Genomic DNA, 23,522 nt, shown 5'->3' on the forward strand with positions numbered 1-23,522 from the left:
GTTAGATCTGGCCATCTTTGAATTCGTCAGTGTGTGATAAAGAAATATGTAATAGCTCATAGTAATGTGTGATAGCTGCATCCAGACTGCTGGGTCCCTCCTGTGCTTTCATTCACTGCATTCAACCAAAGACTAGTCCAGGGGTCACCAACCCTGTTCCTGTAGAGCTACCTTCCTGCACAATTCAGTCCCAACCCTGATCAAACACACCTGAACCAATTAATAGTACCTAAAGCAGCACTTGATAATTACAAACAGGTGTGTTTGGTCAGGGTTGCAACTGAAATGTGCAGGAAGGCAGCTCTTCAGGAACAGGGTTGGTGACCCCTGGACTGGACATTCGTGCTGCCCATTACATTACAAACCACAGGAGAGGGCACATTTTTAGGATAGCGCTGCTCATACTTCAGCCTCCACATCAAACTCCTGAAAGCAAAGAAGGTCAAGCTGGTTCAGGATTGGCCAGCCCACTCACCAGATATGAACATTATTGAGCATGTCTGGGGTAATATCATTGTTATGATATTCAGGCTATCAGTGGAGTCTTAAAAAAGTCTTAAATCTCAAAAGCTAAATGTTAGGCCTTGAAATATAGTTCAACCAAAACAATCATTCTGTCCTCATTTCCTCAGCCTTCAGCTGTTATAAACCAGTTTGACTTTCTTTCTTCGGGTTGAACAGAAATGAAGATGTTTGTAAGAATGTTCAAAACCTGTAAGAACACATTCAACACTTCTGAAGCAGAAATTGAGCAGATAAACTCGACACACTCTCCTCTGTTTTGTTCAACACAACTTTATTGAGTTCTACACGTTTCTCTGTCCCCATAACAGAATATGGCGGTTTTTCCCCCGCCGTGCAGCCTGGGCCTTGGAGGCAGGTCTGTTGTTGGGCCACATGTGCTGCTTGTGTATCGGGAACTTTCTGTTCAACTCCTCTTTCAAGCTGTCAACTGTCCATGTGGTCATCCTCCTCCTGTTCGCCACCCTCTCCTCCACCTCCTCCTTTCTTACGATGTCAGTTATTGTCTCTTTCTCCTCCATGCTCTTTTCCACCTCCTCACTTTCCTGTCCTTTCACCTCCTCCTCCACCCTGCGGTTTCTCCTCGGCCTCCTTCTCCTCTTTGTCTTCTTCTTCACTTTGTCTTTCTCCATGTCCTCCACTTCCGCTTTTTCAGTGTGTTTTATTTCCTCATTTTCCTCCACCACACTTTCCTTCTCCTCCTCCCTCAATTTCATTCTCCAGAACTCCTCTGACAGCTGGCTGCTTATCTCCTCCTCCTTTCTTTTCTTGACCTCCTCCTTAGTCTTCTCTTCCTTCGTGTTATCGTTCACTTTCTCAGTCATCACAACCTCCTCCTCCTCCGTCATCACCACCTCCTCCTCCATCACCTCCTCCTCCTCCTCCTGCTTCATCTCCTTCAGTTCCTCCTCCTCCACCATCTTCTTCTCATAGACCTCATAATCTGTTAGAGGACAGATGATTGCAGTTTGCACATACACACCGTCAGTTTCATGTTAAATTCCAGATGAGGGCAGTAAATATACAGTTTATTTATAACATTATAGTCTGAAACATCTACTGTAGATGCCAAAAGCATCATTTACCATCAGAGGATGGGAATCTGAACGGCTCATCACTGGGAGAGAAGCAGAACCATCTCAAGGCCGCTCTGGTGAACGAAGCAACCTTGCTCTTCTTTTTCATCTTTGTCTCTTTCACTTTCTTCTTCTTGTCGTCTGTTAAAAGATAAACAGTTGCACATCTTGACACACTTCTCCAGAGTAGTTGAGGAAATTAAATGAACATTCACCAAAAACAAACACCCAAATATAAATAACTAAACCACTCATTTACCATGATTTAAACACACTTTACCCATGAAATTTCACTTTTATTTTGTATTTTAGTATTAGTTATTGTAATCAACTTTAATAATGTGTGATGTTGCTCTTACTCTCCATTTTGGCAGCCGATGTCTCGGGGTCAACGCCCAGTGGAAGATGCTCAATCATGACGTCAGTTTGGTTTTCAGACTTTCTGTCAAGAGCTCGGGGTCTGGTAGCTGAAATGGGATGATGATTTCGGTCTTGCACCGTGAATCAATCGAACGGGCAGTGATGTTCAGTCGCTGAGAATCACTACAGGAGTTAGATATTCACTCGCAATGAAAGACAAACCCGCTCAACGCCACTACCACAAACCAACAAGAGTTTCTCCTGTGCTGCAAGGCTTACAGTTCACTTTTGGAATGCGTTCTATTCTCAGAACACGCTTCACTATGGTAACCAGACCCTGCACTAACCAATGTTTTCTTTTAAAAACAAATGACTGAGGACATGTGCAAAGCACATAGAATACATAAAACTATGCTAAATTAATTGATTAAAAGCCGTCTTAAATACATAATTAGTTAGAAATTGATGCAACTGTAGACAAAGAAGCACAACAAATGTAATGGAGAGGGTTCTGCGAAACTCAAACCACAAAACTGACATATATTGATTGATATAATATAAATTCATTTGAAGTATTCAGCTTCAATGTGATGCATCCAGCAAGACATAGGGGAGAGCGGGGCACAGAGCAATACTTTTTGGTGTTGGCCAAATAATGAACGAATAGAATATAACCCCTAATAATAATCCCTACTGGGGTTAGACCAACCATTTGTTTTTTTTACCAACAACACACAAGCCTCTCCTACAAATGAGCACTGCTTTTTATTTTTATAAATTTATTTTTTATTCTACATAGCACAGTATGTTTATTTATTTATCTATTGAATAAACACATTTTGATTTATTTGCATTATTATCCATCATTTTGCAATGCATTTATTTGCATTATTAGCAATAAAAAAAAATTATATTAAAAAAACTTTTTTCATTTGAAAAGTTCCCAACAATACACTCAGAATTTAGCAATGATTGTGTTGGTTTAATTGGTGTCCAACAGTGTGTGGCTTATTTGTAACACCCTGTTACAACTAACCCCGCTGTGTCGCGTTTTCCTCAAAACTGGCTACGTAGCTTTTTTACATCTTTCAAAATGGTTCCATCTTTTAGCCCACGATATTTAATATTCAATATGAGCGATATTTAAATATCAGTGAAAGTATGAGCGTAAAATCTTGTAAAATATTGCTGTAAACACCGTCTTCACTCTCAGAAATAAAGGTGCAGGAGCTGTCATTGGGGCAGTATCTTTTCAAAAGGTGCATATTTGTACCTGAAGGGTCCACAGTGGTACCTCAAATGTACTTTTTAGTAACATTAGGGTACGAATATGCACTGTGGACTATTTGGGTACAAATGTGTATCTTTTAAAAAGATAAATAAAATTGCTGCTTCACACCTTTTTATTGGTCATTTTTTGCTTAAAGAATAAAGACTTTGGGATGGAGCACACGTGCACACACACACACACACACACACACACACACACACACACACACACACACACACACACACACACACATGTGCACACACACACACACACACACACACACTGAAGGAAGCACAGAAATGACATCAGGATATTTTATTATAAAACAGTCGTGTCCAGTAATCTGCCAGTGTGTGCGGCAGATGAGCAACACTGTTCTCGATGTACATCAGACATCTTCACTTCTTAAAGCGATCCAGCGCTGATTTCTTCTCCAGCTCTTTCCTCTCGTCGCTCCTCTCTTTCTGCTCTTTCTGTCGTTTCATCTTCTCTTCAACAGTCTGTCGGATTTCATCCTGCAGAATCACAATAGAGGAGAAATCATGACAACTCAAAAATATAAATAAGAGATTTTTTGGTACTTCGTCGAATATTTCCCGAATGATGTTGAACAGATTCAGGAAATTTCCACAGTATTTCCTATAATATTTGTTTCTTCTGGAGAAAGTCTTACTTGTTTTATTTCAGTTAGAATAAAAGCAGTTTTTAATTATTTTAAACCCATTTTAAGGTCAATATTATTCGCCCCCTTCAGCAATATTAGTGTTGGATTGTCTCCAGAACAAACCACTGTTATACAATGACTTGCCTAATTACCCTAACTTTACCCTGATTACCCTAGTGAAGCCTTTACATGTCACCTTAAGCTGAATACTAGTGTCTTAAAGAATATCTAGTCTGATATTATTTACTGTCATCATGACAAAGAGAAAATACATCAGTTATTAAAACTAATATGATTATAAATATGCTGAATAAAAAATACAGACATTGGGTAAAAAATATAAAATAATTCAAATGTCACTGGATCAAATGTCACTTTAAGAAAGGCCACTTAACTGAGACTGCCCTGCTCTCGGTCGTGGAGGATCTCAGACTGGCTAAAGCAGACTCTAAATCATCAGTCCTCATTTTGCTGGACTTGTCAGCTGCTTTTGACACTGTCAACCACCAGATCCTGCTATCTACGCTTGAGTCACTGGGCGTTGCGGGCACTGTTATACAATGGTTCAGATCTTACCTCTCTGACAGGTCATTCAGGGTGTCTTGGAGGGGAGAGGTGTCCAACCTACAGCATCTAAACACTGGGGTACCTCAAGGCTCTGTTCTTGGGCCACTTCTCTTCTCCATCTACACATCATCTCTAGGACCAGTCATCCAGAGACATGGATTCTCCTACCACTGCTATGCTGATGATACCCAGCTATACCTCTCTTTTCATCCTGATGATCCCTCGGTTCCAGCTCGTATCTCAGCCTGCCTGTTGGATATTTCACACTGGATGAAAGATCATCATCTTCAGCTGAACCTCGCAAAAACGGAAATGCTTGTAGTTTCTGCCAACCCGACTCTACACCATAACTTTTCAATCCAGATGGATGGGGCAACCATTACTGCATCCAAAATGGTGAAAAGCCTTGGAGTAACGATTGATGACCAACTAAACTTCTCTGACCACATTTCTAGAACTGCTCGATCGTGCAGATTTGCACTCTATAACATCAGAAAGATCCGACCCTTCTTATCTGAACATGCAGCTCAACTCCTTGTTCAAGCTCTTGTTCTCTCCAAACTGGATTACTGCAACTCTCTACTAGCTGGGCTTCCAGCTAACTCTATCAAGCCTCTTCAACTGCTCCAGAATGCAGCAGCACGAGTTGTCTTCAATGAACCTAAACGAGCACATGTCACTCCGCTGCTAGTCCGTTTGCACTGGCTGCCAGTTGCTGCTCGCATCAAATTCAAAACTCTGATGTTTGCCTACAAAGTGACTTCTGGCCTAGCACCTTCTTATCTGCACTCACTTCTGCAGATCTATGTGCCCTCCAGAAACTTGCGTTCTGTGAATGAACGTCGCCTCGTGGTTCCATCCCAAAGAGGAAAAAAATCACTTTCGCGAACGCTCACGCTCAATCTGCCCAGTTGGTGGAATGAACTCCCTAACTGCATCAGAACAGCAGAGTCACTCGCTATTTTCAAGAAACGACTAAAAACTCAACTATTTAGTCTCCACTTCACTTCCTAATCTGCAATTGCCTATTTGAATATCACACTAACTGTACAAAAAAAAAAAAAAAAAAAAAAAAAAAATTACTAACACTTCCCTTCTTAGACTTTACAGACCTGAAACTTGCCTTTAGTACTTATTCATTGTTGCTCTTAGTTGTGTAAATTGCTTCCTTGTCCTCATTTGTAAGTCGCTTTGGATAAAAGCGTCTGCTAAATGACTAAATGTAAATGTAAATGTAAAATGTAAATGGATCGCTCTCTTCAACTGTAAATTTAAAGGGTCGCAAAACACCAGAACACATGTGTTGAGCTGTTGACAGTCGTATATGTGTCCCACACTGCTAAAAACACTATTAGGACACCTATATCTCACTAAAAAGTGTAAATTGGTTGTTTTTGCCTTATTTAGAGCAAATTCGTTTTTAAGGATTGAAACAAATTTTTAAAGCTACGTCACGGCCATGAGATCTAGACTGGATGTCCCGTATTACGTCTCCGAGTGTGCTGCATTAATGCATGAGTAAGGCTTGGTTCAAACCAATCAGCGTGCTCTATTGTGCAACTTCATTAATATTCATTACTGTCACAGTGTTTAGACGGCAGAGACGCCACGTTGTGTTGGCAAAACAAGCGTGAAGTGTTGCTTTTATAGTTTGCTGCAGTGAAGTTTTGTTTTCATTTTCTCTCTGTGAGAGCTCAGACTCGCGTGTGGATTACAGTGTACGCAACATGACGCGCGACAACAATAACTTACGTGTCTAGTATCGAACTATTGCACTTATTGTAAACATGTTAGCTCCACAACCAAACTTTAACCTCGTGTAGGGTTTTTACCGTATTTAGTGACCGGAATAACACACGCGGCTTTCTGACGCTACCTGCCGTGTGCATCTAAGTTTTCGGGAAATGCTGAGGGTTTTTTTCTCTCATTCGCCGTGCGGTATCAAACATTGCATGAAAAATACACGCTTAGAGCAGTTCCTCGAATCAAATATCTCGTTTGTCGCGAGGGACACGACTGAATTCCCTGAATGAAAGAGCCAAACTGCAGTTAAAGTCCACCATTTAATCATTTGGCAAATAATTCGACTACAGATGTCCATGTAAACACAGTCACATTCTCCCCGGTGTGTGTGTGTGTGTGTGTGTGTTTTGACTCTGAAAGTCAGCGCGCCCAAATAGACACTCCCACACCAAGCCTCTTTAGTTCATCCAACACTCCCCCCTAAACAGAGCTGGACACGCCCACTTTTCTGACTTTTCCCAAAGCAGAGGTGTGAAAACACCCTGCTGAAACGAGAGGCTTTCATGGCCCTTTAAATTATAGAGCGATTAAGAAGTGTGAATGAGATTTCATAACTTTAATTTCTATATTAGTGCATTGATTTTTCCTTATTTTCTCATCCCAATGTTGAAAGGTATGTTAAATAAAAAAATAAATAAATCAATTAAAGTATGCAATAAATACTAGAAAACATTCTAATACAGTTTGTATAGTTCAAAGAGAAACAAGACTCGCTGTTAAAATTCCTCAAGTCTATGATATTCTAGCTTCTAGATATGATTTCTTTAGATTCTCATGATCTATATATAGTTCTTGATCTCCTGCAATGCTGTCAGACATTTTAGCCGTCGTCAAGAAGGCATAAGATGATCCCAAACACACCAGGATGACTTAATCTTAAGCTTATTAGAAGAATCAGAAACTAGCCTTTACCAAATACCACTAAAACAAACGCCAGAGCGACAGAGAGAGATGACATACCCTCTGATCTTCATGGGCGACTTTCCTCTTTCTCTTCTCTACAGCGCCTGCAGAGCTTCTTCCCTTCTTCCTCATCCGCGGCTTGAATTTCTGTTTCGCCAAAGGATCAAATCCCTGAAACAGACAAGACAAAGTCAACACTAATGTTCCTTTTATATTATGGTTATGGTAAACACTCACTCGAGAACAATCACACTATATTTACATTGAGATGTGTGTGTGAGCTTAAATGACATGCAGTTCACGCACACTATTATGTGATGTATATCGTACAAACTTTGAAGGACATTTTAACACTCGTGCAACAAGTAGATGACAGTTCAAACACACACAGTCATCAGTTTGATTAAAATCACCATTAATTGCGACAGGCCGACTCACCATTACTTCAACCCGTTCCTTGTGTCTCTGCTCAAAGCTGGCCTGGTCCACTTTACTCAGCAGTCCGGGATCCAGACCGATCAGCTCGGGCTGCACTTTCTCCAGCAGAGCCTTGACCTCCCACTCCTGCCTCTGTTTAGCGCTGCGGTACGGGTTCGTATCGAGAGCGTCGAAATTCGGTTCTCCTGCACCTGGAGAGACAAATCATAAAGCACGGTTAACCAAAAATAAATAAATCAGCATATTCATGAGACTTTCCTAGAGATGGGTTGCAGCTGGAAGGGTATCCGCTGTGTAAAAACCTGCTGGATAAGTTGGCGGTTCATTCCGATGTGGCAACCCCTGATTAATAAAGGGACTAAGCAGACAAGAAAATGAATGAATGATATTCATGATACATATATTAAAAATATACTGTAATATACTAAAACAGACAGAAAAATAATTTCCCTCACTGATTTTGATGCTTATGTGGTGTTTGTATGAATGTACAGTACATATAGTTTATTTTCTAATGCTATGTTAAATAACATCCACATTTATCCACATTTTGCAAACATGCAAATTAATCAATTATTGCTTTTAATTGCCTTCCTTTATAACAATATATTTATTTAATACTATATATTTTATAATATTATATATTTAATACTATATATTTTATAACACTATATATTTTATAATACTATATATTAAATACTACATATTTTATAATACTACATATTTTATTATACCATATAATTATTACTATATATTTTATAATACTATATATTTAATAATACATATTTTATAATACTATATATTTTATACTATATATTTTATAATACTATATATATTAAATACTATATATTTTATAATACTACATATTTTATTATACTATATAATTATTACTATATATTTTATAATAATATATATTTTATAATACAATATATTTAATACTATATATTTTTTGTACTATTTATTTTACAATACTATATTTAAAACTATATTTTATAATACTATATATTTAATACTACATATATAATATATATTTTATAATACTATATATATTTAATACTATATATTTTATAATACTATATATTTTATAATACTACATATTTTATACTATTTTATAATACTATATATTTGATAATATATCTTTTATAATACTATATATTTAGTAATATATAAATCTTCTCTAATTTACATTACGATACTATACCAGCTGAAGTATCGTGATACCAAGTAGCATTGCGATACTCAAATCTATGAAATAAAGTTGAATATTCAGAAATACTATATTTTACATGTTATAATAGGCCTAGTTGAAGTTCATTTGGAATTCCCTTATTACTGAAAAAAGTGTTTGCACGTCACTTCACCTAAACTATTTTGTAGATAACTGACCAACAAAAAATACATTAAAATAAAGGTACAAAATACACCAAACGAAATTCGTTCTAAAAATCGTATTTTTCCAACAAAATTAGGCTATATGAAGTGGTCAAAAATTGTTTTAATGTTTTCTTCTTGCTATTTTGGTTTTTTATCTATATTTTGTCTTATCATGTATTCAAAATTTCACTTTGAGAGTCGTTAAGAGATTGTCGCGATTGTTGTAGCTACTAAATCATATTAACAGGAACAGAAATGAACCGATGTGCGTTCGAACTGAAACATCAGAAAACTTGCAATAGGCTACCATAAAAGGCGTGAATTCTACACAGTTTTGCGACCTTAAAGCGCTCCACAGACTATTAAAATAAAATGATTTATTGTTGCACAAACGTGTGAACGTTTTAGTCACTTTTTCCACATGCAACATTGTGTATTGTAGATAGATCGCTAATGACGATACTACCGTTTACAAACTACAGCAGCAATGCGAGTATTTTGGAGCCATAGTATCTCGATGCTACCATAGTATCGGTAAACGGTGCAACCCAATTTGCATGTTCTCCCCGTGTTGGCGTGGGTTTCCTCCAGGTGCTCCGGTTTCCCCCACAGTCCAAACACATGCGCTATAGGGGAACTGATCAACTAAATTTGCCATAGTGTATGAGTGTGTATGGGTGTTTCCCAGTACTGGGAAGGACATCCACCGCGTAATACATATGCTGGATAAGTTGGCGGTTTATTCCGCTGTGGCGACCCCTGATGATTAAGCTACCAAGCCAAAGCAAAATTAATGAATGAATAAAACAATTAATCACTTTCTGGCCATCTAATATTAGGCATGTATATATACAGTAGATAGATAGATAGATAGATAGATAGATAGATAGATAGATAGATAGATAGATAGATAGATAGATAGATAGATAGATAGATAGATAGATAGATAGATAGATAGATAGATAGATAGATAGATAGATAGATAGATAGATAGATAGACAGATAGATAGACAGATAGATAAAACAGTTGATAGATAGATAGATAGATAGATAGATAGATAGATAGATAGATAGATAGATAGATAGATAGATAGATAGATAGATAGATAGATAGATAGATAGATAGATAGATAGATAGATAGATAGATAGATAGATAGATAGATAGATAGACAGATAGATAGATAGATAAAACAGTTGATAGATAGATAGATAGATAGATAGATAGATAGATAGATAGATAGATAGATAGATAGATAGATAGATAGATAGATAGATAGATAGATAGATAGATAGATAGATAGATAGATAGATAGATAGATAGATAGATAGATAGATAAATAGATAGATAGATAGATGATAGATAGATAGATAGATAGATAAACAGAATGACAGACAGAATGGCAGAGCAAAAGAACAATGAATGACTGACAGAACAAGAGACATAATGGCCATCACTAAAACTGTAGATGAAATGGTAGAACAAGAGATGAAATGATCGACAGAATGAGAGAGCAATAGAGTGATAGATAGTATAGATACAATCAATGACAAACAATTGATGGAACATAGAACAACAGAACAGTGAACGAATGTAAGAACAATAGAACGATAGGTAGAACGGTAAATCGATAGAACGGGAGATGAAATGATCAACAGAATGACAGAGCTATAGAGTGAAAGTATAGATAGAATCAATGGCAAATCAGTGTAAATGAACGACAGAATGACGGAGTGATAGAATGATAGAGAGCATGAATAGAATGAATGACAAACAAAAATAAATGGAACAACATAATGACACAGAATAAAGGAACAGTGAACGATTGACAGAACAATAGAACGATAGTTAGAATGGTAAATTGATAGAACAGAAGATGAAATGATCGACAGAATGACAGAGCAATAGAGTGATAGATAGTATAGATAGAATCAATACGATAGATAAAATCATTCATTCATTTTCTTTTGGCTTTGTCCCTTATTTAGGGGTTACCACAGAAGAATGAACCTCCAACTTATCAAGCATGTTATACGCTGCGGATGGATGCCCTTCCAGCCACAATACAGTACACCCATACACACTCACATTCACACACACTCATCCAATATGGCCCATTTAGTTCATCCAATTTACTCATAGTGCATGTGAGGGAAACCAGAGCACCTGGAGGAAACCTACAGGAACAGGGGGAGAATATGCAAACTCCACACAGAAATGACAACTGGTCCAGCCAGGACTCGAATCAGCAACCTTCTTGCTTTGAGGCGACAGTGCTGTAAACCACTGAGCCACCATGCCACCCTTTTACGAACAATAAGATAACTGCTTAGTGGGACGCAACAATGCATAAAGTTTTCTCTGCTGTATTTACACCATACAAGATACAGCAGCCAAAACTCTAAACACATAGCACCTCTGTCTGATTGAGCCTTGTGCTTACAAAACCTGCTCCAGATCACACCTGAACTGAGGTCAGTGAGTTCAGCAGTCACCGGATGACAAACAGCTAGAAAGAGTAACAAAGATTAACACACTTTAATCAATACAGATACAAATATTCAGGGTATCTGAAAATTCATGTAGGAATAACCACACAGGCACATATATGAAGATCACACAGAATACAGACAGAAAAACAGCAGAATGAATGAGTGAGCTAGAGGTCTGTTGAGCTGGTTTCCCAGAACAATAAACCCAGACATTTTATGGCTTTTTATGATCTGTTTGCTCTGTCCTGCTAATCCAGGTCAACATCTGACAGATAACACACAACACATACATACCTTGCAGCTGTCAAATACACACACATGCACACAAAGATAGAGGCCGAAACCTCATTTGCGACCATTACGTATCAATAAACAGCACTTGCAACTCCATTCATTCATTTTCCTTTGAGTTAGCCCCTTATTTATCAGGGGTCACCACAGTGGAATGAACCAAAAGCCTATGAACTTATCCAGCATGTGTTTTACACAGTGGATGCCCTTCCAACTGCAACCCAGTACTGGGAAACACCCATACACACTCATACACACACATACACTACAGCCGATTTAGTTTCATTCAATTCACCTATAGTGCATGTCTTTGGACTGTGGGGGAAACCAGAGCACCCGGAGGAAACCCACAAAAACAAGGAGAGAACATGCAAACTCCACACAGAAATAGCATTTGCAACTTAATTAGGGCAAATCGTTGCAATTGTTTACTGAGAATTGTTAGATTGTACTTTGCAAATGTGAAATAACTCTTTTAAAAAGTCTGATGGTAGCTCGCAAACAGGAACAACAAATAAGGGCTGCACACTATATCATTTCAGCATTGATTAATGCAGTCATTCGCAATAGTCACATCGCAGGAGCTGCAAATTTGAGTTTGTATTATAATTTAGAATTTAATAATAATTGCATGTTTCTATCTGTAATAACGATTGACTTATTGGATTGTTTTTATCTTTAATATTCAATTACTGTACCTGAATACTGTTAAGCTGCGTCCCAAATGGCACACTATACACTATGCACTCATGCACTATGTACTTATGCACTTACACACTCAACAGGATAGTATATGTATGTAGTGTTGTCCCAAATGGCACACTAATGTTTTTTTACTAAACGGAAATTCAAACCGTTTCCCTGATGACGTGTGACGGTTGCCAAATCAGTGAAATAGACGACCGACTTATCAAATAATACCTGCCGTGAGTATAGCTGCATTCACCATCGGGAGGCGCTATAATCACTCTCATAGGAGAATTTTGCTTTCACCATCCAAAATAAATTAAGTTATTCAACATGTGCGTCCGATAGCTCCGCCCCTTCTGCTACGTAAGCAAACCTGCGGTCGTTGAGTGCGTGAAGTGTCCAACATTCCACACTTCATTTTAGCGGCTGAATGAGTGCATCATCCGGGTAATTTAAGTGCACTTATGATTTTTAGAGTTTTTAGTGTGAACACACTACTTACACTATTTATACTACAAAATGGCGTAGAATAGTGCATAAATATGCGATTTGGGACGCAGCTTTAGACTCGGAAAATGATAACGTGTTTCTACACAGTAGGGTTGTAACAATATACCGGTATGACGGTCTACCACGATTTGAACGTGCACGATTATCATACCATGAACAATTGCATATCAACGGTTTTAACCCTTAAAGACCGAGACAGCTGCCCGCGGCTAAAAATAAGTATTGCTCTTAAATGTTTAATAACTTTTGATCCGCTGATCCGATTCATACAATTCAAAGATTGGCATAAAGAAAAGAATCTCAGCTTTTCCAGCTTTCCGGAATCAGTGCGGTTACGTCATCAAAATTTGACAACGCTGATTTGACAAAGAAACGCTCGTCACTGTGTCTCCGGACAAACCAGACATGATACATTGATGCATTGTCCCTCCTCCATGCCCAGATTGGTTCAAACTCGCTATATCACAACCAATAAGCATAGGTTTCGCTTTTGTTTGTGGACCAACAGTGAGCTTTTTGAACAACACGGGATGAGAGATAGGCATACATTTATGCGCGGCTAAATAAAACGCAAAAAAAAAGTTTTGCATGAAATAATTCTCATACTAAGTACTTTTGCATGCACAGCAGCACAGAAACATGACAAAACAGTGACACAGCAAAGACGAACTGCTGCTCTTGCTGTTTTCAAAAGACGCAAATGAAGGTGCAGCTGTTTGTCTGCATTGCAGACAACCATATCCAAATCCATATCCACAGACAACCATATCCATGCTGGCACATAAAACCTAAGGATGTTCCTTATTGAATCTAGTTTCGTTATGTAACTATTTATAGTATAGTAAATATTTATATCTATTTTTTTACTGAGGATTTGCACCATGTTTATTTGGACTTTATTTGGACTTTGACACATTATTTATTATTTTCTTATTTTTTTATTTGTTCATTGTAAGTGGTGTTGTTTATAGTAACTGAAACTATATTATTTGGAAAAAGTCAAATTTGCTTCACTGTTCTATTATTTTGTAACATTTGTAACATACCGTATACCGCGAAACCGTCAAACCGTGGTATTGTTTTAGACAATTATCATACCGTAAAAAATTCATAAAGTTACAACCCTACTACACAGTAAAACCCAACAGTCAGCTGTAATAAATAAAAAGAGTGTAGTTAACTCAAAATTTACTGAAAATTAAATCTACTCATTTGAAAAGAGTTTTGAACTCAGCTTTGAATGTAATGAGTTAATTAAATACCTCACTACTTCAACTTAAATGGAGTAAGAACACAGTTCTTATATAGATTAGTTTAACTCAAATGGTTTGTAGCAATCAGTTTCCTCAAACGGTTTGAGTTGCCTTAACCTATTGGGTTTCACACTACTCAATTGGCTTGAGTTCTCTGCTCAATTGCTTTGTTTACTCAAGTTCACAGAACTCATTAGGATTAGTTTTTGAACTTAAATGGTTTGTTGCAATCAGTTTCCTAAAATGGTTTGATTTACCATAACTTTTTGGGCTTTACAGTGTAATAATTATTTCTACTGTATATTTTTCTTTTCTGTATTTATAGATTGTTTTTTAGATTTTATGCAGATGCACTCCCACTGCGGAATCATCCCAAATCAATCTAAAAGTATCAATTCTTTCCAAATATATTTGGAGACATTTAAGCCCTTTGGTGAAATTATATTCATATCGCAGCATATATTGCAGATTTACAAATATTGCAATGTTATTTTTTTTTTTCAATATTGGGCCGCCCTACAACAAACAGGTACAGGTTTCCAGCTTTCTTCAAAATATCATATATTTTTTTACAGAGGAAAGAAACTCAAACAGGTTTGGATCAAGTGACAGGTGAATACATGACAGACTTTTCTGCTTTGAAAATAATAACATAAAAATTTAGGTTTTATAACACTATTAAGTGATTATGTCTTTAGCAGGGGTCACCAACATGTGTTGCCCGCAGGCCTGTTCTAAAAATAGCTCAACATAGCGCCACTTACCAGTAAGCTTCATCTCATATAGAAATGTAAAATGTAAATATTTGCAGAGATATATAAAAATAAAGTGTTGCACATTGATACATTAAATACAGGGTATTTCCTACCCTGTTAAATCATTGTTGATAACTTTTGTGAGAATCATTAACATGATCAGTGTCTTCACATGGATGAATATCATTAATTATTACCAAAAACATAAAGTATAATTAAAAGTAAATTGAACAGATTTGTTATTTGAGAAGTGTTTATCAAACTGGTAGCCCTCCACATTAATCAGTAGCCAAGAAGTAGCTCTCAGTTTCATAAAGGTTGGTGACCCCTGGTCTATAGTATGATGCAGTGGCATGTGAATGAAAACCTATATCACATTTATATTTCACAATTCAGACTTTCTTCCAATCTATAAGCGAATTTGGTTCAGCATGCATGTGTGGAGTGCAAAGTTTGAATGGCAGCATCTCTGTTTAGTATCATTGGGCCAGCTGCAACCATGGAACAAGAGCAAAAGTTCCTTTAATAATATGCCAGAATAAGAAGGCCTTGCCATGTCTACCTAGAAAATAAGAACTTCTCAGTTTCTGTCTATCTTAGTATATGATTTAACTACAGAAGAGTGATGCTTTAACTCTTTAACTGCATTTCTTAACTCCTAATGTTGCTAGATAACACACTCAATGCATTTTTTTTTCAACACATCTCATAATTTCTTAAATATCAATCTCTACCAAATGGTAGATATGTCGGTTTATGGTAAAAGTACTGGAATTCATACATATGTAAGCCCAATATATTTAAAAACAATCAAAATTAAACATTTTTAATACCAAATACTCTTTATTGTTTGAAGTATGCTATAAAATACGCAAATTCTCATTTAATATGTTTTTTGAGGGATATTTTTAACAATAAAACCTAACTATTATTTAAAGCAATCATTCTTTAAATGGATTTAAACAGAGGTATCCAAACTCAGTCCCGGGGCCGGTGTCCTGCATAGTTTAGCTCCAACTTCCTCCAACACACCTGCCTGAAAGTTTCAAGTATACCTAGAAAGAGCTTGATTAGCTGGTTTCAGGTGTGTTTATTTGGGGTTGGAATTAAAATATGAAGGACACAGGCCCTCCAGGACCGAGTTTGGACAGCCCTGGCTTTAACAGTCATTATTCAAAACAGACAAAATATGGTCAACCATTTGGTAGAGCAGGCAGTTAAAGGGTAAATAGGAAAATAATTGAAAGTCATTTTGGAGGGAGATGATGCTAATGGTCTAATCTGATTCAATGATCTATGCTAAGCTAAAAGCGCTACTGTCAGACCCAAAAATTGGCTGAATGGATTCAGTAATTGTAATACTTGACTGTCTAACTCTAGAGGGTTTGTAAAATGAGCATATTTTCAAAAACAGTGGAGTGTTTCTTTAAAGACAGGCTGTTAATGGCCCAACCTACAAAGACAGACAGGAGTCACAGAATTGATCACTGTCTGGCACCAAACACACACACACTCACGCAGTTATCCACAGATTTTCATGCACATCTAATTAAAATTCAGCATTGAAGTTAATGACTTTGCCTGCATTGTAAAATGCAAATTCGCACAAAAGTAAAAGAAAACTGAAATAAGACTTTAAAAAGGTTTGAGCACACTTAATAAGGCATTAAAGAAAATCCAAGTAAATTGAACAGGGTTTTCTATGAGGGTTAGCATCCCTAACATCACTAGCTTATTATAAAAAATTAAGTCAGTGGAAAGTCCCCAGTATGACAGAAAACAAATGTGTGTTTATGCTCTGGAAAGCTGTGAAGTTTGCCATGTTTAACCCATCATAAAGCTTCGCCTTTATGAAGAACGTCATTCCCTGGTAATATTGCACCATATAATCCAAGATAAATATCCATTATAGGTCAGAATGTTTGCTGAAACAACACAAGATCAAATGTGGTGGGTTTTGTGAAGGTCAAAGCGGTCTGTTAAATAAATATTTCTTCCTTTTTGAACGTCACAATTTTGCTAATGGTGATTTATAGATGATTTCTAATTGACTAATTGCTAAAGAGTGCCTTGTTTGACCTTCCTTGCAGTTTTATAGGCCTACTATTCCCCTTCATGCTCAATTTATTTGATGTCAAAATCAAAATATAGGGATCAAGAGGTCATATACAGGCAGTTGCATTGATCTGAGGTAAACATTTTCAAGTGGAATAATTTACAGATTCTAGACAGAGTGTACGCTAGCAAATATACGATGCGACACTGTTGCCCTCTAGTGGAAAAATTAAGTTGTAAATTATTCCTATATGTAGGACTTTTGGCAGCTTAGATAAGGAAAATTAGCGTGTTGTTGAAATGTAATCATAATAATAACATTTTATGAAGGATAACATTTAAAGATGAGCTTCTAAGCAAATATTTCCTCAATGCCTGACATGACGGAAAAGTAAAATCTGCCATTGCCTCGAGGAGTTTGTTTACTTTGTCAACCTGAGGTTCATTTTGATTTCCATTTTAACTTGACGAAAGGTTTTAAAGTGAGGTTAACCAACTATTATTAACAGAAAGCACAAATGGTTAAATTTATCGTTAATACTCACGTTTACTATGTCGAATTCCATTAGAAATAATGCCACTTCCTGTGGGATTGGACGATGTCATCATTAGTTAGGCACACCCTGGCCTTGCATTTCAAAATACTCAAATCGATGCAGACTAACATTAAGGACACCATGAAAATATCCGAATATTTCTTAATGAATGAAAACGTTTGTCCGTTTTGTTGTCTGTCAGAATGATTTAAACCAGATGTAAAATCTACAATGCGCCTTTCTATGTTGAAAAACATGCATGTTATCAGAGGTGGGTAGTAAAGAATTACATTTACTTCTCTATATTTACTTAAGAAAATTTTTTGAGTACATTTAAAAATGTGTACTTTGGCTTATACTCAAGTATATTAGAGAAAATAATTACTCTTACTTGTACAATTGGCGGTGTTCCTCTGTTACTGTAATAAATGTGATTCATTTGACTTGTTTGCAAATAGAAAATATCGCGAGGGGGCTACTCTGGAAATGTAAAAGGGTTTCTTTTAAAGACTTTCACCAAAAGAAAAAAATATAGGAAATATTGTGAAAAATATCTTGCTCTGTTAAACATCATTTGGGAATTATTCGAAAAAGAAAAAAAAAATCACAAGAGGGAGAATCATTTTCACTTCAAATATGCGCACACACACATGTATATATTTAATTAAAAGTAACTATTTACTTGAGTAATTTTTTCATCAAATACTCTTTTACTCTTACTCGAGTAACTTTTGAGATTGTTACTTGTACTTTTACTTGAGTAATAATTGTCATTGAGAGCTGTGGCCCGAAGGTAAATATACTAATCTACATTAAAGTTGCTATAGCTAATGTATTTAACATTTAAAAAAACAGATATTACTTAAATATTACTTGATATCATGTAAACTAATGCAGTATTTTATTATTATTATTATTATTATTATAACGTATTGCAATAAAAATTCAATCACATTTTAAAGCACATTGGAGTTCATTGCTGACATTACGGAACTAGTCAAGCAGGATCAGCTTTTGTCTCCATTCGCTCAGATATCTCTGCGGTGTGCTCTATATCTATCAGGCGAGTATAAGTGCATTTAAAAATATATCATATTAATTGAATTGAAACATTTCATTTCTCAAAATGCCCATCATTCTCCTTCTCTTGTCAGATGGGATGGTGGCCAATTTTAGCCCATGGGCCCTAGTTTGGGCATATACGTAGATCTCTGATCAATAGTATGAAGTGGACCAAATATTTCCCTTTATTTTCATGCATTAAATTTAGACTATACCAAATAATAATAATAATTCACAAATAATAATAATAATTCACATTATTCAGTGCACAGATCAATGCAGCTTGCAAACTACAATGTACTAATATGTTGCCATGTTAAATTTTTATACCTGTCAAATACCCTTCAAACCACTAGGTTTATCCTTTACCCAGCAATACACTTTTAATATTTTAAAACATAAAACATAGTAAGTGCTATAAATCTGAATTATGCTGTTTAATTTATTGGCCTTGTTTTGCTCTCATATTTTCACTTCAAGATATTTGAAACATTAAAGTAGACACTTTACTAGAATTTCAAGTGTTTTCTATGTATGCACAATCACTTGTGATTTCAATATTTATTTGGACATCCCTTCAATATGCTTGTGTGTGCAAACGATAAAGCACAAAAAGTAGACATTATATAGTTCCCCATCTTTTATTCAAACCTGACACTGTAATTGATAATTGGAATGTTGTGATCTGAACTCACGTTTTCATTTTGGTCTGACTAATAATTCAGTATTCAGTCCCAGTTTACTGAAACGCCACACAATAATATGTCCGATATGATTAATGTGGATGAAATAAAAACAGCTGCAGACTATGAGAGCCCGTTCTCTTGTAATGCCTTTGGTTTTACTGAGAGATCACACATTTTCTCAGAAATACAATTGAAATACAATAAATTGGCAGTGAGTATCAGCTTTTTAAATAAAATAAAAAAACAAGTCAAATGCAGTTTATTTGTATTTTACCTTAACTTTGTATTCTATTCTTTAAGTATACAATAGGGACATCAGCATTGAATCAACAGGTAAAATAGTATCAGAAAGCACAGTCAAGTGTGTCATTTTTGCACCACTAGTAGTATTAAAATGAAATGTTACCGATTTGTGAAGCATAACCAGATCTATAATGATCATGAAGATGTTTTGTTGTTGTCTGCTATATTGACACAGAAATGACACACCTGACCTGTAGTTTTACAGATGTTTTGGAGGCTGGTACAGTATAGTAAAGAGTGAATACATGGATATGTGCCAGTATGGATTAAGTCTTTTTGAATGCATTCAAAACTCATAGAAATCCGCACAGTGTAGCATCCGCAATCCCTTTCTGAACCGAAAAGTGACGCAAACAGAGGAGTCTTTACTGGAAAAAGGAATTAAATGGATTATGGCTGCAAATTTACAAAGGTTTCGATCATCAGACCTGCACTAACATGATTTACAAAGACATACAAGAGGAACAAAGAAGAAAGACGTTCATTTTTGGAAAAAGTAACCCTTTAAAGGGGACCTATTATGCAAAAATCACTTTTATAAGGGGTTTAAACACAGTTGTATGGCAAAAGTCTGTGAATATAATTAGCTTCTAATGCTAAAACAAATTACTAATATATTTTTTAGAATCACACTTGATAAAAACAGTCTGCAGAAACACTTTGACATTCTCCCTTTGCACGTGTCATCAAAGGGGGAAAGCCCCGCCCATTAGAGATGATCTCTCTCATTAGCATAGATAGCCCTGAGTGAGAAGCAGCCGTCTGCCTTTATAGTGTGAGCAATTTACATGTTAATTCAATGCAAAGACGTGATTATATTAGCGGACATTCGTGCCACGTTAACCAATCAAGAGCTTGCTCTAGTAGGGGCATGATTATGACGTAGCGCATATTGTTGGTGTCCTAAAGGGAAATCATGCTGCCGACATGGAACAACAGCTCATCAAATTAGGACCGGTGTCCTGACATTTTAACCTATCCATCAGATCACGCTACCAACACTGTATTTGAATGGTTCTGAGGCTGGGGTTAGGGATTAGGTAGGTTAGGACGATGTTACAGCTTCATATCACACTACTCCACATTGAAACTTACACTGGTAGCAAAATCTGATGGGTTGCATATTGCGTCATCAAATTGTGCTACCTACTTTTTGAATGGGTGATAGGACAATCTGACAAGGTCGGACAAATCGACAGAACACCAGCTCAGTCGGAAAGCGTCTGTCACCCAGGCATAGCTTCTGGAGGAGTTGATGAACTCACAGAGTTGGGTGCACCTCGGAAAGACCCAAGAACAAATGAAATGCCTTTTATCAGCCATCCTTAAGCACATAAAGCACAGCTACTCTCCCAATAAAATCTGAAATCCTTTTTAACTAGCCAAAGTGGCTAGTGGGGGTGTCTGTCTGTCTGTCTAACCCACCTGAAAATCTACGGGCATTTGGCGGGTGTTAATGTCAAGCCCTGATTATATCCCTGGGAATGTCTGACACCTATACATATTGTAATAGACGTGCCAGGCATGAAAGCTTGACAGGCGTAACAACAGTAACTAAGGGGGCGGGGCTTAGTGAAGGGTCAGTTCACCAAAATAGCACAATTAGGATCAAATCCTAAAAGAGGCAGTTCCAAAGAGTTATAAAACATTATCCATGGGGTATTTTAGTTTTTTTATTATCTAGGGACATCAGACATTTTGCATTTCATAAAAGGGGCATGATAGGTCTCCTTTAAAGTGCACTCTTAAACCTCTCTATGCATTTTTTATTTTAATATATAATATTAACCTATGGACAAAAGGTCAACCAGGAGGTTGTGATGCTTGTTAAAGGGTTAAAGGAACAGAAAGTCAAATAATAAATCGAGTGTTACACAATTTTGGAGATTTATAGATGAGTAGGTTGGATCCTCCGTTCATTTCAGACTGACATCGTATGATAATATTGCAGCATGGGACTTTCTTCTGGCTATAGTTATAGGCGAGAAACATCGGAGGAGGAGTAAACAGCTGTGTGATACATCAGGTGAGCGTGTGCAGATGTGGGCAGATTTCCATCTCAGAAGAGTTTGGCTTTCTTCTTCAGTTCATTGCGTTTCCACAGAGGCAACCTGTTGAATTCCTGAATTTCCATCCCAAAGATTTCGAAGAACACTTCTGGAGCCAGGTGGCGCTAGAAAAACAGGAGGAACAAATATTTAAAAGAAGAAAAATAATAATATTAGCCCTCGCGTGACCTGGGCACTATTTAACAGCAGATTTCTTTTCATTTTGGGGGGAAATTTTGACCTGCAGTTATATAAAAACTTTTTCACACCACAAAAATACAGGCACACACTAGCAGAAACATGCACACTGCAACACACACACACAATAAGAATCTGCTGCTGAACATTTTGATTACTGTTTTAATAAAAACCTTTTACACTCATGCAAAATACTTTTAGCGTTACAGAATACTTTTAGCATTAAAAAATCTACCCTTTAGTCAAAATCTAGCATTGCCCTCTGATCAAACATTGATGCAATACTGCACACTGGTGAGGGAAAACCTAGACATTTACAGAGTTTGTGATGAGGATGGGAGTGTTTTATAATGCAATATATATATACTCACCGGCCACTTTATTAGGGTACACCTGTCTATCTGCTCATTAACGCAAATGTCTAATCAGCCAATCACAAGGCAGCAACTCAATGCATTTAGGCATGTAGACATGGTCAAGATGATCTGCTGCAGTTCAAACCGAGCATCAGAATGGGGAAGAAAGATGATTTAAGTGTCTTTGAATGCAGCATAGTTGTTCGTGCAAGACAGGCTGGTCTAAGTATTTGAGAAACTGCTGATCTACTGGGATTTTCACGCACAACCATCTCTAGGGTTTACACAGAATGGTCTGAAAAAGAGAAAACATCCAGTGAGCGACAGTTCTGTTTGCGCAAATGCCTTGTTGATGCCAGAGGTCAGAGAAGAATGGTTCAAGCTGATAGACAGGCAACAGTAACTCAAATAACCACTCGTTACAATCAAGGTCTGCAGAAGAGCATTTATGAACGCACAACACATCCAACCATGAGGCAGAGGGGCTACAGCAGCAGAAGACCACACCAGGTGCCACCCCTGTCCACTAAGAACAGGAAAATGAGGCTAAAATTTGCACAGGCTCACCAAAATTGCACAATAGAAGTGTGATGACTGGTATCACAAAAATAAGGGAAAGATCCAAGTGCAGCAAAACACATTTATTGTCAGTGCAAAACTTGAGCACAAGAGTGATTCAAAGAAAAACTAAACAGGAATCCAAAAACATAGTAATGATACTAAACAAACTGAACAAACAAACCAAACACGATGAAACGGATCACAAATTAAGCAGGGGTCCGTTCTTCGTACCTCGCTTAAATGATCTAAGATGATTTGGCAGATCCTGGATCTTTTAATCTTGATAACTGATCTCTCACTAATTTGGTTCTTCAAACAAGTTCACGAATCAGATTAGAATGTCTGGATAAACTGATCTGAGATCGCTGCGTGTGTTGTGAAGGACAGATCTATCGATCCTCGAAATCATGATCAGCAATGCAACGATTGGCTGACGGCACAGCAGCGTAATGACATCATCTGATTAATATTCAATTATCCATGTGAGCAAAATTACGTCAAATTAGCAGTAAACGGCTTGTTAAATATGACACGCAATAACCTTCCACATTTGTTGTGAGCTGCAGGCTTTACACTTTCATGTGTCAAGAGTATTCATCATGTATTTCAATGCAAATCAATGTATTTAGTTCCACATTTAGAAAATATTTTCTTTATTATAGTAGCCATTTTTTAATCGGTGTAAAGAATAACTGGTTGTTTACAAAAGTGTTTTCATATTGGTAAAGGCGTCTGCAACTTTTGTGAAGC

At 36.8% G+C, this 23,522-nt stretch overlaps 3 protein-coding genes across 53 annotated transcripts in view; all 3 read right to left on the minus strand.

The window, feature by feature from the left end:
• Positions 1-779: 779 nt before the first annotated feature.
• On the minus strand, positions 780-2,208 carry LOC147841188 (uncharacterized). Its single transcript, XM_087279730.1, has 3 exons — positions 1,958-2,208; positions 1,608-1,739; positions 780-1,465 (listed from the first exon to the last, which is right to left on the minus strand). The coding sequence occupies exons 1-3, from the start codon at positions 2,013-2,015 to the stop codon at positions 807-809; spliced, it is 849 nt and encodes a 282-aa protein (XP_087135856.1). The 5' UTR covers positions 2,016-2,208; the 3' UTR covers positions 780-806.
• A 1,320-nt stretch (positions 2,209-3,528) lies between these two features.
• LOC147841189 (WD repeat-containing protein 46-like) lies at positions 3,529-17,680 on the minus strand. Its single transcript, XM_087279734.2, has 4 exons — positions 17,568-17,680; positions 7,604-7,794; positions 7,223-7,336; positions 3,529-3,743 (listed from the first exon to the last, which is right to left on the minus strand). The coding sequence occupies exons 1-4, from the start codon at positions 17,629-17,631 to the stop codon at positions 3,627-3,629; spliced, it is 486 nt and encodes a 161-aa protein (XP_087135860.1). The 5' UTR covers positions 17,632-17,680; the 3' UTR covers positions 3,529-3,626.
• A 1,562-nt stretch (positions 17,681-19,242) lies between these two features.
• ablim1a (actin binding LIM protein 1a) overlaps positions 19,243-23,522 on the minus strand; it is a 110,724-nt gene continuing 106,444 nt past the window's right edge. For 50 of the 51 annotated variants that reach the window (XR_015504856.1, XR_015504841.1, XR_015504837.1 and 47 more), the window contains one exon: positions 19,243-21,782. Coding sequence is in view for 6 of the 51 variants with exons in the window: in XM_087277250.1 (XP_087133376.1) it covers positions 21,669-21,782 (114 nt within the window). In the remaining 45 variants the exon portion in view is untranslated. 51 annotated transcript variants of the gene reach the window in all.

This window comes from Danio rerio, chromosome 13 (assembly GCF_052040795.2).
Source record: "Danio rerio strain M-AB ecotype USA chromosome 13, GRCz13ab, whole genome shotgun sequence".
NCBI classification, from domain to species: domain Eukaryota; kingdom Metazoa; phylum Chordata; class Actinopteri; order Cypriniformes; family Danionidae; genus Danio; species Danio rerio.

Coding starts and splice junctions, on each gene's coding strand:
- LOC147841188 (XM_087279730.1), bottom strand. CDS start 2,015: ATGATTGAGCATCTTCCACTGGGCGTTGACCCCGAGACATCGGCTGCC. Junction 1,740..1,957: donor ATCGGCTGCCAAAATGGAGA/GTAAGAGCAACA, acceptor ATCTTTTAACAG/ACGACAAGAAGAAGAAAGTG. Junction 1,466..1,607: donor CAGATTCCCATCCTCTGATG/GTAAATGATGCT, acceptor GTCCTCTAACAG/ATTATGAGGTCTATGAGAAG.
- LOC147841189 (XM_087279734.2), bottom strand. CDS start 17,631: ATGATGACATCGTCCAATCCCACAGGAAGTGGCATTATTTCTAATGGA. Junction 7,337..7,603: donor AGGAACGGGTTGAAGTAATG/GTGAGTCGGCCT, acceptor TGTCTGTTTCAG/GGATTTGATCCTTTGGCGAA. Junction 3,744..7,222: donor TCGCCCATGAAGATCAGAGG/GTATGTCATCTC, acceptor GTGATTCTGCAG/GATGAAATCCGACAGACTGT.